General features: G+C 44.6%; 1 protein-coding gene across 15 annotated transcripts in view; it reads right to left on the reverse strand.

Moving 5' to 3' along the window:
- The window catches only part of KDM2B (lysine demethylase 2B), a 174833-nt gene that overhangs the window by 49251 nt on the left and 109668 nt on the right, over positions 1-15914 (reverse strand). For all 15 annotated transcript variants that reach the window (XM_056534717.1, XM_056534724.1, XM_056534712.1 and 12 more), the window contains 4 exons: positions 14143-14258; positions 11684-11810; positions 10198-10652; positions 5956-6042 (listed from right to left, as the gene is read on the reverse strand). In XM_056534717.1, coding sequence (XP_056390692.1) covers positions 5956-6042; positions 10198-10652; positions 11684-11810; positions 14143-14258 — 785 coding nt within the window. The remainder of the gene's footprint in view (positions 1-5955; positions 6043-10197; positions 10653-11683; positions 11811-14142; positions 14259-15914) is intronic.

Consider the following 15914-nt stretch of genomic DNA (forward strand, 5'->3'; position numbering starts at 1 on the left):
GGTGAAGGGGAAAATGGAGCAGTCCTGTTGGTTTCTAGGGGCACCCCAGTATATATAGTTAAGGAAGCAGTCATGCAGGTTGCTAGGGGCACCACCAGCACATGTATAGGGGGGGGGGGGGGGGGATGGAGCAGTCATGCAGGTTCCTAGGGGCACCCCAGCACATAAGTGTGAAGGGGAAAATGGAGCAGTCCTGTTGGTTTCTAGGGGCACCCCAGTATATATAGTTAAGGAAGCAGTCATGCAGGTTGCTAGGGGCACCACCAGCACATGTATAAGGGGGGGGGGGGGGATGGAGCAGTCATGCAGGTTCCTAGGGGCACCCCAGCACATAAGTGTGAAGGGGAAAATGGAGCAGTCCTGTTGGTTTCTAGGGGCACCCCAATACAAATATAAAGGGGGGGTTAAGGAAGCAGTCATGCAGGTTGCTAGGGGCACCCCAATACATATATAAAGGGGGGGGGGGGGTGGAGCAGTCATGCAGGTTGCTAGGGGCACCACCAGCACATATATAAGGGTGAAGGGGAAAATGGAGCAGTCCTGTTGGTTTCTAGGGGCACCCCAATACATATATAAAGGGGGGGGAGCAGTCATGCAGGTTCCTAGGGGCACCTCCAGCACATGTATAAGGGGGGGGGGGGTGGAGCAGTCATGCAGGTTCCTAGGGGCACCTCCAGCACATGTATAAGTGGGCAATAAGCAGGACAGAGCCTTGGGGGACACAGTCTGGTGGTAGCGTTCCCTTCACATCACACCGTTTACTACCTGGGCCACATGTTGGCTGTGCATGTCACGTCCCTACCGATAGCTGCATTATCCCTATACACAGCCCTGAGTGTTCTCGAACACGGGAGAGCAGGGAAAGGAATCCAGTGTGTGACAATGCGATTAACCCCTCGGCTACCAGCGGATCGTACGAGCGCAGAACGTAAAGCCCTGATGCAGGCGATCATGAAGTGCTCCGGGGCAAGTCCCTCCCCCATCTCCAGTGTAATGAGCCCAGCTCGCTATCATCCACAGCGGAATAACTTTCCCGGGCCCGGTACCGACCTGATCCTGCTCAGAGTCGTAGTCCTCCTCATCGTTGCTCAGGGAGAGGGCCATGTCTCCTGCTCCGGGCCCAGTGTGACATCGAGCAGGGGACACTGCAGACTGAGCCTGCACGGGTAGTGGAAGGAGGAGGAGGAGGAGGAGGGCTGAAGACACACACTGCTCGCACAAAGGGGAGGAGGGGAGCTCCGCCGCCGATTATTCATGAGCTCGGCCCAGGAAAGGGTTTGCCACCTGGGGCTGATCACCAATCGGCGACCCGTGCCAGGCAACGAGATAAGAGACAGGTACGTGCCCAGCGGCGTGCTCCGACACTGCGGGCATCAATCCGGGCACACGGCTCTGCCAGGCGGGGCGCTAACCGGTCATTACTGTGCACTGTACCGTCACCGCCTTGTTTGCATCATTCTCGGTGCCGTGCCGGAGCCCTCCCTATTGCTGAATGGAACAGTGAAAGGTGTCTAATGACTGACAGCAAGCAGAGGATGGCGAGGAAAGAGCGGACAACCTGTGACTGATAAGATGTTTACCTATACCAGTGTTTCCCTAACAGGGTGCCCCCAGCTGTTGCGAAACTACAACTCCCAGCATGCCCGGACAGCCTTCGGCTGTCCGGGCATGCTGGGAGTTGTAGTTTCGCAACAGCTGGGGGCACCCTGTTTGGGAAACAATGCCCTATAATACACTGCCAGGCTGTCACCCACTTCCCTGCTGGATGGTGTCACACGTATTTGTTTCAGCATATGAAAGCCAAAACCAAAAGTGGAAGTTTACACAGAAACCCACTCCAATATGGACGCGTGCAAATCCAGTCACACAGCAGGAAATAAATCTGTGCATATTTTATTTACCTTCACATTATTATTATTTTATCCTAAATGTTTTCTAATGTTAATACAGCCAGTACAAGTGGGAAGATTGAGAGAAAGGACTATCAAGGCTCCAAAACCATACATCAAATATAAAGACTTCCACTAGTAGAATACAGGTCCTAACATTCCACATGAGGGAACAAACAAAAAAGCCACAATACTTAAGGGACTATCCACCACTGAAAGCGGATTAACCCACTGGTGCTTTTTAGCGGTAATTTCAGCCATCATTTTTTACAAGCGTAAAGAAAATAACTATTTTTTTTTTTACACAGTGTGAACCCAGCCTGAGAATGTACACAAGCCACAATTTGTACAAGAATTTCAACCCACCTGGTGCCATATCACTGCCAGAGCCGTGACGTACCCCATTTATATCAAAGAGCCAAACAATGAGAAGACCCGGATATGATTGGAAAACTAGCTGACTCCATTTAGCTCAGGGTCCTCAAGACCCCCCAACAGGTCATGTTTTCAGGATTTCCTTCACAAGTGATATGGTCAGTGTATCAGTGTCATATCACCTGTGAAAGACTAAAGAAATCCAGAAAACATGACCCTTTGGGGGTGCTTGAAGACTGCGCTTGAGAAACACTAATTTATGAATGGGGTACCATATGGATCTGCTGGACTAAGTACATTCTCATTGAGCTATGGTACATTTTCTGCAGCGGTAAATCCACAGCAGAATACAGTGACTTCAATGGGGTCTGCTGCAGAAAACCAGCTGTAAACTTGCCCCTGTGACCCCCGATTTTTTTTTTAGCGAGATAGTGTTTCACGCTGCAAGTTTGAACCAGGGTGGGCTTTCCAGTGCGGATTTTCGTCAGCAGATTTTGCACCTCAATTTGGTCAGTGATTTTAGCCAAAGTTAGGGGAGGGTCCAAAACAGAGAAATCTTTCTAGTATAGTTTTTCTTCGATACTACCAAAAATACTGTGTGTGACCCCTGACTTAGGGTATGTTCACATGGCAGAATGTCCGTGCGGAATTCCTCATGAATATACCACACGGACATTCCGCATTATTTGAAAGGGATTCAGCTGCTCCATTCTCACGGCAGAATATTCGTGCTACGGAAATCCTGATTCCAGCGTACGCAAAATCACTGAACCTGTTGAGATGTTTTTTTGCAGATTCCACCTGGAAATACATTGCTGTCTATGAGGCGGGGCAATTCGGACCAGTCTGCTGTCTGTAGAACGTCCACATGGAAATTTTCAGTGCAGAAATTCTGCTATTTGAACATAACCTTTGTCACTGCTATGCACCAGCAGACTTCTTTTGCAGGCTAAGGCTATGTTCAAACAGCACCCTTTGCTGAGACATAATTTTACGGCTTTAAAAAGGTAAAAGTATTTCCATAATGTTTAAAGAGTTGGTTCCATCTTTGAACAATTTTTTCAGCCATATTTTGGGCTATAGCAAAAGATATAAACCCAAAAAAAGAGAAAAACTTTTAAATTTAGTACATATTTTGGGATGTTACAGTTCAAAATACAGTTTTTAAAAAAAAAAATCTGTATTTGGGCTGTATAATATTCCAAAGAGCCCAACACTTTTTTTTTTCCTTCAAAACCTACACTACTTCAGTTGGACAATTGTCCTAAACAAGGCAGCATAGAATTAAATGTTTTTTAATAGTAAAAAATGATGCATGGTAACCTGACATGCAATGTAAAGGGTTGCAGCAATGACTAGAATTAAGGGGCTAGCACATAAGGACTCTATTAACAAAGTAGGCTCAGGACTAAGAAAAATAGTCACAGTTTTAACAATTGTACAAGCAAATGTAAGAAAATGCTTCCTTCTACTCTGCGGTAGGCAACTTTCCTAGAACTCCCCCAGTGTACATGTTGCCCATATATGTCTATTGAGAAAGGATTTAGAAGTAAGGGGGAGTGACCAGAGAGAGCTAGACGGACATTGCAAAAAGACTACAGGAGATTTACAGTGAGTATTAGATTTGACCTCAGGAATTAATTCACTGCTTAAGACTGCCATATAATGTCCTCAATGTAGCTTTTCAGGGTCTAATAATAGAAAAAATATATAAAAGCAGATCTCTTCTGTGTGTATACAGTGAATGGATAACATCATATAGGCTATGCACCACGAACAACTCCGGCAACTGAAAATTAAAAATGAAGTCTGCAGAGCAGAAATCTTCCTTAAAATACCCCAAAAAGGAAATCGGCAACACATTCAGACTGAAGGAGATCCATCCAATGTTAGAGTGCAAGCAGCGATTGTGGGTTTGGTCCCCACAAACTTTAGTAGATACAAAAAAAATTAAAAAACACAGTCCGATTCACCACTCCAAGATAATGCAAAAAAAAAGTAACTATTGTTTATTCCATACTAAAGTGAGGTTTTGGGTCACCTTTGAGCCTCTATCTTACTAAAAATTCTATATACAAAAGTCATAACAGCCAGAAATATCCAAAGGATAGGGGATAAGATGTCGGATCGCTGGGGTCCCACCGCTGGGGACCCCCGCAATATAGCAAGCAGCACCCACCTGTAACTGCTTCCGGAAGCACTGGAGGTTCTCTGGCTAATTCCTCCCGACCACGGGGACTCCACCCCCGTGTGACATCACGTCCCGCCCCCTCAATGCAAGTCTATGGGAGGGGGCGTGATAGCCATCACACCCCCTCCCATAGACTTGCATTGAGGGGGCAAGGCATGACGTCACACAGGGGCGGAGTCATGATGTCAAGATCTTCCGTCCCCGTGGTCAGGAGAAATTAGCCAGAGAACCTCCAGCGCTTCCGGAAGCAGTTACAGGTGGGTGCTGCTTGCTATATTGCGGGGGTCCCCAGCAGTGGGACCCCGGCGATATGACATCTTATCCCCTATCCTTTGGATAGGGGATAAGATGTCTAGGGGCGGAGTACCCCTTTAATCCCCTTTTATTATATTATCTGTGGGATTAGATGTAACGACACCCCCCTCCCCACACACACAGGGTTCTGGCATTTGGTCTGAAAACAAATGATACAGTGTACTACTGTTAGTTTTTAAAGCAGCTGGGAGCCGCCGGGGGTGGAGCGCACTAGGAACCCTTAACGGCTGCATGTTATTGTTAAGGGGTTAGACACCATGGTGGGAACTTATCAAAACCTGCAAAACACATTTCGGCCTTAAGTAAGCTCTTGCTGCATTTCTTTTGGCGAATTTATTAAGGGGCTCTGGCAGCCACTATATAGCAGCGCACAAGCTCCAAGCTGGAGTAGATTTCAGGTATGACATATGCTAGTCAACTGGGTAAAATTACAGTAATTTTGATGGCCTGCAATAACCACACCCCTTTCATGCCAAGCTCTGCCTATGTGTTGTATATAAGTGGCAAAAGCAACATAAATCCACTAAAGTGTCAAGTTTTTGTGCAACTGATTAAAGTGTGCAAACTAGCACAGTGGACGTTTCAAAAGCATATGGCCGGCATTTATCATTGTAGGTGTAAGTGAAGCATTTTTTTTTACACTTTTTGTGCGCTGGTAATGTATAGGAGCACCAAATTTATTAAATGGTCACAGGGGATTTGATAAATTTTGTGTAGGTAAAAATTTTCTGAAATTTCTCTCTTTACATGCACCAAAAAGCTAAGCTAAGTCTGGGCTGGTGTAGTTTTAAAGACTCTTCAGTGGCTTTGCGCCTTTTCACAAAAAGGTACAGTTCATAAAACCCTTCCATATCATGTGTATTGCCAAAATCAGTGGATTGCAACTCAAAATCAGCAGAAATGTGTAAACCAAAAGGCGCAAAAATGGTGCAAATAAACCCTGCTTGCGCCTTTTTTTAGACACAAAAAACAGTCTAAAGACAATGATAAATGTCGCCTATGTGTCTGAATGTGGAATGTTTCTGGAGCGTGTGCATGTATTTCTGCAAGCTCCATTTAGTTGAATAGGACAGTTGCACAACAAACCTACCACATGTTAATTCAAGGGGAAGCAATACTGCAAAGTACAGATATATTATTTATATATATATATATATATATATATTTTATCTTATTAGTTTTTACCTTGGGAGGCTTCTTAGGCCAGGACACTACAGGTACTCCAGAAATGGCTAGACTTTGGTCATCATCTGCATGCTCCTTGAGCACAGTCTGCAACACAAATAATAATGAACAGTCAGCTTCGAAACACAACAATCTGACTGGTTGCTATGGGCAACTGCTCCACTTTTCCTCTGCACAGGTTTTGATAAATCTCCCCCATTATCTATATGCAAGTAAAATAAAAAGAACACCAAAAAAGTTCAAAATCATCTAATTTTCAAACAACTGATCCTGGCCCTAGGGAATGAATACAAATTGGTGACCTAAGCACACAAATAACCAAGGGTACATTTCTTCTGAGTACAGTTCAGCAAAGAAGAAAATAATATCTGACACTTTCAATCCAGTGCATTACCACCTATACACAATGCCACAACAAAGGAAAAGAGGCACAGTCTATATTGTTTGGAAATCTGATTCATGCTTTAACACATGCAGTGGAGGGAAGAACAAAGCAACAAGACTGCTCTCCTTTTGTAGTGCTTCAGATTTACTTTAACTGTTTAATAACCGGTGCCATCTATAAGAATGCATAGAACACATCTGTGGCTTGATGGTTAAAATCAATTTGCAGTGCTGCAAAAAGTTGAAGTGTAGTCCTGGCTTACAACTAGCCATATACTCTAGATGAGGGACACACCTACCCCCATCTTCCCATATGCAGCTTGCCCCATGTAGGTAGGACCCCCTACAGGTTGCACCCTGTAGCTAGCTAGCTTGCTCCCCCCGCGGGTAGTCTAATCCCCCCTGCAGGTAATTTGTCCTCTTTAGGTAGGTAAGCACAGGCACGGACCAAGTTGAGTAAGTGAGGGTAGGTTACCACTCCTCTGTGCTCTCTCCTGTCTGATAGTACTCCTCTGTACTCTCTCCTGTCTGATAGCACAGAGGAGTCCTGTCAGACAGGAGAGAGCACAGAGGAGTACTATCAGACAGGAGAGAGTACAGAGGAGTCCTATCAGACAGGAGAGAGCACAGAGGAGTCCTATCAGACAGGAGAGAGCACAGAGGAGTCCTATCAGACAGGAGAGAGCACAGAGGAGTCCTATCAGACAGGAGAGATCACAGAGGAGTACTACCAGACAGGAGAGAGTACAGAGGAATACTAGCAGACAGGAGAGAGCACAGAGGAGTCCTATCAGACAGGAGAGAGCACAGAGGAGTCCTATCAGACAGGAGAGAGCACAGAGGAGTACTATCAGACAGGAGAGATCACAGAGGAGTACTACCAGACAGGAGAGAGTACAGAGGAGTACTAGCAGACAGGAGAGAGCACAGAGGAGTCCTGTCAGACAGGAGAAAGCACAGAGGAGTACTCTCTCCTGTCTGCTAGTACTCCTCTGTGCTCTCTCCTGTCTGATAGGACTCCTCTGTGCTCTCTCCTGTCTGATAGCACTTCTCAGTGTTCTCTCTTGTCCTATCAGAAACAGAGTGCTAGCCCAACCTCACTTACTGGACTTTGTCCATGCCTGTGCTTCAGCTTGGACAAAGCCGTGATTTTATAAGCCATGATTTCTATAAAAAAAAGAAATAACATTTTCTTATGAAGTATATTAGAAAGGTTAATGTTTTGCCAAGATGTACAACATATAAAAAGTTTTTGAATCTGACAGTGCCCATTTAACTTGTTGGGTACATTAGGAGCACGAGTACGCCCTTGCCAGCTGGGCATTAACGCACCAAGGCATACCTGCTCATATTAATAACAGTGAGCAATTTGACGTCTGCCCATAATTAACCCTTTAGTCACAGTGATTAAATGCTGATCAGTGTCTAAAGTAATAAATCATACATCCTGGCTAGCTCAGGGGCTCATCAAACCCCCACTATGTGGTCGTTGGGTCCAATGAGCAAAAATGGTGCTGAAGGGTTATCTTACCTGCCACCAACCAGCTGCTCGACTCTTCATAGATATAGCCTTGTAGAGCCAGGCTGTATCAGTGGTGCGCCGATCTCAATGCTATGTTCTAATGATAGCATGTAAAAGTTCCCTATGTGGACTTAAAAAATGTCAAAATCTAAAAAAATATTTGGTACTGCTGTGTTTGTAATTGTCAAAACTTAAAATATCTACTGATTTTATTAAAAATCAATTATCACTTAAAATCAAATCTCATATATAAAAAAAATATTAGAAAAAAAATAAAACGTCCCATCAAAACAAAAAAAAAAGGGAAAATAAAAAAATTACAGATCACTGTGCAAATAAAATGAGCCCTCATACAGCCCCATATATACAGAAAAATAAAAAGGTCAGAAGAGGACGATTGTAAGAACTTAACCTCTTCAGGACATAGGGCGTATGGATACGCCCTGAATCCCGAGTCCTTAAGGACCGAGGGCGTATCCATACGCCCGTGGGAATTCCGGCCCCCACCGCTAGCCGGTTGGGGACCGGAGCCGGATGCCTGCTGAAATTGTTCAGCAGGCATCCCGGCATATCGCCCAGGGGGGTCATTATGCCCCCCCATGTCGGCGATCGCCGCAGATCACTGGACAATTCAGTCCAGCGATCTGCGGCGATTCCGGGTCAATCGGGTCTCCAGTGACCCGGTGACCCGGAATTACTGGCTGTTCGGGGCCGTCTCTGACGGCCCCGAACAGCCAGAGCCTGCAGGGGTGAGGTGGCACTGGTGCCACCTCACGATCGCCCTGATTCGTCGGCCGGATTACTTTTTGGCATCACTGTAGATTTTGTGGTAAAATGAGTGATGTCGTTACAAAGTACAATAAGTCACCCATAAAACAAGCTCTCATATTGCCCCGTAGCTGAAAAATTAAGAGACTTATGGTTATTAATACCATGCACAGCAGGTCCCAGCTGGAACCCACTGGTAATAACAGGCATCTGCGGACGTGCTGATGTCCACTAGAGATGAGCGAACTTACAGTAAATTTGAACTTCTCGGCTCGGCAGTTGATGACTTATCCTGCATAAATTAGTTCAGCTTTCAGGAGTTCCGGTGGGCTGGAAAAGATGGATACAGTCCTAAGAAAGAGTCTCCTAGGACTGTATCCACCTTTTCCAGCTCACCGGAGCACCTGAAAGCTGAACTAATTTATGCAGGATAAGTCATCAACTGCCGAGCCGAGAAGTTCGCGACAAATCGAATTTACTGTAAGTTCGCTCATCTCTAATGTCCACCATTAACCCCTCAATTTGATCATGGCTTCTTCTGCATTATTAGAGTTTGGGGAGACTCCTAACACCACCTGCAGCATAATCGTGGGAGTTCGATGAGTCATAATGCCCATCGGAGGTCCCCTCACCTGCCTCACAGCAGCTTCGACGATCTCCTCCTCTGGTCTGCTAAAAGTACATCTCCGATATTCCTGGTCAGTGCTATATATATATATAAGCAGTAATAACAATTTCATGATTGCTATAGATAGTTTTATGCCCCCTTGGGGGGGGAACGGACGGACGGACTTTTAAATTCCCCTTTCCCAGTTTACCCCCACGATTTCGCCAATCTGATCGCATGGGAGGGTCCAACCGCTGGGACCCCCACGATCTTCCGTACGGGGCCCCAGTACTGCCGCGGCTCAGATTTGTGTCATTGATCTCACTAAAGAGGTCGACAGACACATCCCTTCCATTCTATGGGAGAGGTGGGGATGCGTGAACAATGCATACATAATCCCATACACATGGAGGGGGCGTGTCGACAGGGGCGTCATTCTATGGCCGACACGCCTTCTGCATGGGGAGAGCTGCAGCAGAGTCGTACAGGAGATCCACAGGATAGGAAATAAGTGTCTGATTGCTGGGGGTCCGACCACTGGGACCCCCACGATCAGACACTAAGCCCCTATCCTGTGGATAGGGGATAAGTGTTCTATGGCTGCAGTATTCCTTTAAGGCCATATGGGCTGTGTGTGGGGTTAAAAGATGCATAGGAAAAAACAAAAGTGAAAAATGGCTGTGTCCTCAGCAGTTAACTACTAAACAGTTTGGGAAATCTCTAATCTGCCAAAACTTAGCTGATCACCTCTAAGTGCTATTATTGTGAAGTGGAAGTGTCTAAAATTAAACTACACGTAAGCCATTAAGCAAGAGACTACAAAATCACAAAGTGCAGAAGAACTTGTGCGTCGGTAGCTACACATAATAGGCTCATGATGGATTCACCCTATATTTCTTTAAAATAATGATAACCAAACACAAAGAGTTCAGAAACTGGAGTACAAAAATTTCATACGCACCTTCATGTCCTCCAAAAGTGCATGTGGATTTTCAATTCCATCTGGGACACATTTTTTATTTTCTGGCAGAGATTCTAGTTTTTCCACAAGAGCTTTCAAACCTTTTAGTTCAAACTCTGTGAGGTGTGTCCACCTTGAACCTGCCTCTGTGGATGGAGAACCTGATGGGGTCTTAGGGAAATCACTGTGGACAATGGACTTTGAGCTTTCCTCCGACTCATTAGACAAAGTTCTTTTAAGGTATTCCATCAAAGTAGCCTTTTGTCTTTTTTCCACAGATTCTTTGCCATCTGAATGTGCACTATTGGGTGTTAAGGATTCATCACCCGATAATTTTGATACTTTGTCTCCATGGTCATCTTTGTCTTCAAGCATAGGGGCGTCACCCGACTCTTCCTCCATTTCTAACCAGGAATCTGAGGATATGCTGTCTGTAGTGTGTTTTCTTTCTGAATCTAGGACAAAAGGGAAAATGTGTTCATTATTTATGTTATAATGCTGCATATTTAACCTTCAAGGGGTAAAATATACAAGGAGTTGGACCTCAAACATTTATTCAATGTGAAAAGTATATTGCCGAAAAAAATCGGCACTCACCAGGGCTTCAGTTCTTCATGCTTTATTTGCAAAAGTGCATACTCACATATAGAGGAAGGGAGACATACAGTGGGGGGATATCGGGCGACAAAGCTCAGTTTCGTACAAAGGCTGTGCTTCCTCCGGAGGAAGCACAGCCTTTGTACGAAACGGAGCTTTGTAGCCCGATATCCCCCCACTGTATGTCTCCCTTCTTCTATATGTGAGTATGCACTTTTGCAAATAAAGCATGAAGAACTGAAGCCCTGGTGAGTGCCGATTTTTTTCGGCAATATACTTTTCATATTGGATTGTGTTGGACACTACTTACCTATCAGAGAACCACGTAAGCTTCATCACAGCTAAGTCCAACACGCACAGCATTACCGTTCCATAAACCCACAGTGCCGCACGCACCTCTCTACACGCTGCTCAAACATTTATTACCTATCCACAGGATAGCAGTGACTTGAACAGTAGTGCATTTGCTTTAGCGGGGTTCAACTACTTTTAGTAAAAGGTACATTATCAGTTGAAAGTCTAAGCTTAACCCTAACAGTAAAAAAAAATTTAGCAGCAGGGTGCACACCTTCTTGATGAATCTGGCTTCAACTACAAGGCTAGATCTGACTTTCCCTGACACATACGTAACATTTTTTTTAAGTATTAACTGCATGCTCTGGGACTTCTACACACTGGTATCCTATTTTGACTTTATGAGATGATAAACATAAGTCAATGACCTTGTGAAGATATTGTCACATGTGGGGGTGGGGGGGGGGGTAGGCATACCTAGTGCCCCTAGCGAGATACACAGTATAGGATTTCCTGGTGTTTGTGGTTTAGAAAGCATGACTCTTCTGAAAGGTTCCTTTAAATACAGACATATTGCAACATGTAATGCACTTACCAAATAGCATTGACTCCCTCTGAAATTCTTTGTTAAGGTGACAGCGTTTTGTTAAGGTGCAAACATATCTCTCCAAGACATACCAGCACATCTCATAATAGAAAGGATAGCGGAACTTTGCATGCACCTTAAGGGAAAGAAAAGTCACAAGTAATACATACAATTACATTAAAAAATCAGTAATTCATATTACACCTAAAGCAATACAAGTGTGCAAGCATCTTCAAAACAGCCACAGATTTCAGGTTACCAATTTCCAATAATGGTATTTAAAGCATTAGGGTCATTGAAATTTGTCAAAAGTAAAGAACAGTCGGGATCCAATTTTTTTTTTCTCCATTTTTTGCTTTTTCTACCATTAAAACAGTCATTGTTACTATTAAAAGACAACAAATAAATGCTACTATAAGTAAATGGTCTCGAGTTTGAATGTAACCAAGGTCAACATCTACCTGTGTGCCATTTGTGTGTGTGTGTGTAGTAAGCTGACACAGACAGGGAGAACGAAAAATAACTGGATTCCTATGAAATTGATCCAAGTATATGTTTGTCAGATACTGGGAATTTAGATTGTGAGCTCACTAAAGACAGGGACTAATGTAAATAGCAACAATTGGGCACATTTCTACTGCACAGAATTCTGGCATAACTTTGTTCCAAAAACCGCTGTTGCATGACTAAAGGTGCGTTCATATGTGCATATTTTCTGCTGCAGAATTGCTTAGAAGATTTTGCTACACATTGAAGTCAATGGAAAGCAAAATCTGCAGCAAAAAAATTGCACGTGTGAATGCACCCTTACATTAGTATGAACTTTAAACACGTTTTAGGGTGAAAAACAAGGTAGGTTGCATTGCAGTTGGCTGCATGCAATAACTCTTATTTTAATGATTTCAAGTTTAAGCAACTGCTAAACAGCAAAACCTGGTATTTAAAATGACTCGTTCTCAGCAGCTTTTTAGAAGCAGTTAATGCATGCAGTCAACTGCAACGTAACTCGATCGTGTGTTTCCACCCTTTCCTGCATCCTACAAAAGGGGCTAGCCCTTGCCATAAGGGGTGTGGCTTAATATGTGACAGCATGCATTAAAAGCAAGGCAGAATTCTGGTTCGAAGTTCTGGTGCAGTTTATACCATCTAATATTAGGTGTAATCTAGGATCACACGGTCCTACAATACAAGAGATTTTACAAACCACCTGATGAATCTGACACATTATTAGATTAAGAATTAGACAATTTTAGTATATCTGGGTCAATCTCTGTACAGTACTGAGGAATGGGTTGCCCCTGTTTCAGCAGCAGCAGAAAGTTGGGGGTTTGAAGGGTCCTTAGCACTGGCTCACAATGCACATGAAGGCAGACATTTTTCTGAACTTCCTGCGGGTTATCTGACACTAAACTGACATTTAGGTGATCGGATTGGAAAATATTTATTGACTATAAAAGATATAGAACTTTTTATTTCATCAGCTCTTGTATGAGAATTCATGAGTCCTGCAATGCACAGGGGGAATATGGAAAATTATACCCATGACTGCATATAGCTTGTAGTGCATGCAACTTTATATAACTTATATGTAGGAAGAAGGAATGTATATCCGCACTCACCACCGGGTTCGGCAATAGAAGCTCCTAAGTGGAATCAGCCATAGGACCAGGACGGCAGGATTGCTTTGTGCGCTCAGAGGCGATAACCGGTTATTTCGCGCATTTGCGCTTCATCCGGCCTTCAAGGCCGGACGAAGCGCAAATGCGCGAAATAACCGGTTATCGCCTCTGAGTGCACAAAGCAATCCTGCCGTCCTGGTCCTATGGCTGATTCCACTTAGGAGCTTCTATTGCCGAACCCGGTGGTGAGTGCAGATATACATTCCTTCTTCCTACATATATGATATTACAGTCTATCTGTCCATTTATCCTTTTTTGCTGGCTTAACTGTGCATACTTATCCTGCTGAACGTTATTAACCCTTGAATTGGACCTAGCATTTGATGCCTTCCTTGCTACCTCTACCCACACGTATAACTTTATATAACTACCCAATAAATGAAATCAGAATGTTGATTGAGAAATTTAGCTTCACAGAGACCAAAAGGTTCCGTGTCCCTTTAAATTGGATGGAACGTCTGGTGTGGCAAAATGGGTATCTGTTCTATGCTAAGGCCTATAAACTGTACAGAAGCATCACTGCTAAATAACCTTGTGCACTGTGTGTATAGTCAGGTCACTGAGTGACATGGACCTAGGCTGCCTCTAGTATCAATCAGATGTATTGGATTAAAGGTCAGAGAAGGTTACATTGATGCATTACATGGGAGCCTGGAAGCAGAAGTGTCAGAGATCTGTGCAGTGTAATCTGAGCTGTGATCCAAAGATTGCAGGGATCTAAGGAGCGGAATCCATAGATCGATCAGAGCATGGAAATCTATGTCATGTAAAGAGAGAAGGTCCTCTTACCCTTGTCCGGTCTTCTATCTCGTACACACGGAGTTGCATGGGAATATTAAAGCTGTGCAGTATGTTCCCACCGAACACCAGGGAGTCTGCAGGAGTGTACACGGCGTGGATCCATCCTAGAAGCAGAAAGTGAGCGGCAGTGAGGAGGAGGAAGAGGAGGGGGTCGGCGGCGGCTGCAGGGTGCGGATGATGGCCTGCGGCAGCACCGGGCGGCACATCGCGGCTTCCCGGGCTCCGCTCATGCAGCGCCGCAGCCAGCACGGATCGTCTCCTGCATGACAAGTAATGCGAGAGGCAGGGAGAAGCGGGCGGACTCTCCGGACACGATTCACGCGCCCAGCCCCCTCCTCAAGGGGAAAACACACACAGTCCACCCATCAGACACTGAGCGCTACGTGTGCTCCAAGGAAGCGATCCCAGGCCAGTGCACTGGAGAGGAAGTGGAGAAAAAAAACATCCTCCGAGATCTGATCACACGCTATGAATTGGAGGGCAGGCGGAACACACGGGCTGCCATTGGTCACACACCATGGGGACCGCGGGTGACAGGACACGTCCTAGATCTGGTCACCTCTAGGAGCGGATACAGCATGGGGATGAGCTCTGTAGTACACAATGCAGCCGTCCAGATCTGCAATGCATCCCCGCATGGGGACTTTACAGTGTGGCGTGACCTGAAAACACCTCTATGTGCAAAATCGCATCCAGTAAGGCCATGTTCACACCACGTTTATGCATCCTGTTTTCCCCAACAAAATTCCAGCAAACCAAGATGTAACAGGATGTCTATCCTACTGCCAGTGACTATTTTACACAGCTGATCAACAGGGCAGTAAAAGGGAACCTGCAAACTTTTTATGTCTTGATGAATTGTCCTGACTAAATACTTTTTTGCCCCACTGTATACTTCTTCTTGATCCCCTTCTGCAGTAGAAGTTAAAAAATAAAGAAATGGCCAAGTAGAATGCAGCCTTAGGCTAGGTTCATATGTTTTTACATCCTGTTGCTTCTATTCTTTTGTTCGGTAAATGTACCACTAAGGCTGCATTCCACTTGGCCATCTCTTTATTTTTAAACTTCTACTGCAGAAGGGGATCAAGAAGAACTATACAGTAGGGCAAAAAAGTATTTAGTCAGCCACCAATAGTGCAAGTTCTCCCACTTAAAAATATGAGAGGGGCCTGTAATATTCATCATAGGATACCTCAACTATGAGAGACATAATGAGAAAAAAGAAATACATAAAATCATATTGTCTGATTTTTTAAAGAATTTATTTGCAAATTATGGTGGAAAATAAGTATTTGGTTAATAACAAAAGTTCATCTCAATACTTTGTTATATACTCTTTGTTGGCAATGACAGTGGTCAAACGTTTTCTGTAAGTCTTCACAAGGTTTTCACACACTGTTACTGGTATTTTGGCCCATTCCCCCATGCAGATCTCCTCTAGAGCAGTGATGTTTTGGGGATGTCACTGGGCAACACGGACTTTCAACTCTCTCTAAAGGTTTTCTATGGGGTGGAGATCTGGAGACTGGCTAGGCCACTCCAGGACCTTGAAATGCTTCTTACGAAGCCACTCCATTGCCCAGGCGGTGTGTGTTTGGGATCATAGTCATGCTGAAAGACCCAGCCACATTTCATCTTCAATGCCCTTGCAGATAGAAGGAGGTTTTCACTCAAAATCTCACCATACATGGCCCCATTCATTCTTTCCTTTACACGGATCAGTCATCCTGGTCCCTTAGCAGAAAAACAGCCCCAAAGCA

The sequence above is a fragment of the Hyla sarda genome, chromosome 1 (assembly GCF_029499605.1).
Source record: "Hyla sarda isolate aHylSar1 chromosome 1, aHylSar1.hap1, whole genome shotgun sequence".
NCBI classification, from domain to species: Eukaryota; Metazoa; Chordata; class Amphibia; order Anura; family Hylidae; genus Hyla; species Hyla sarda.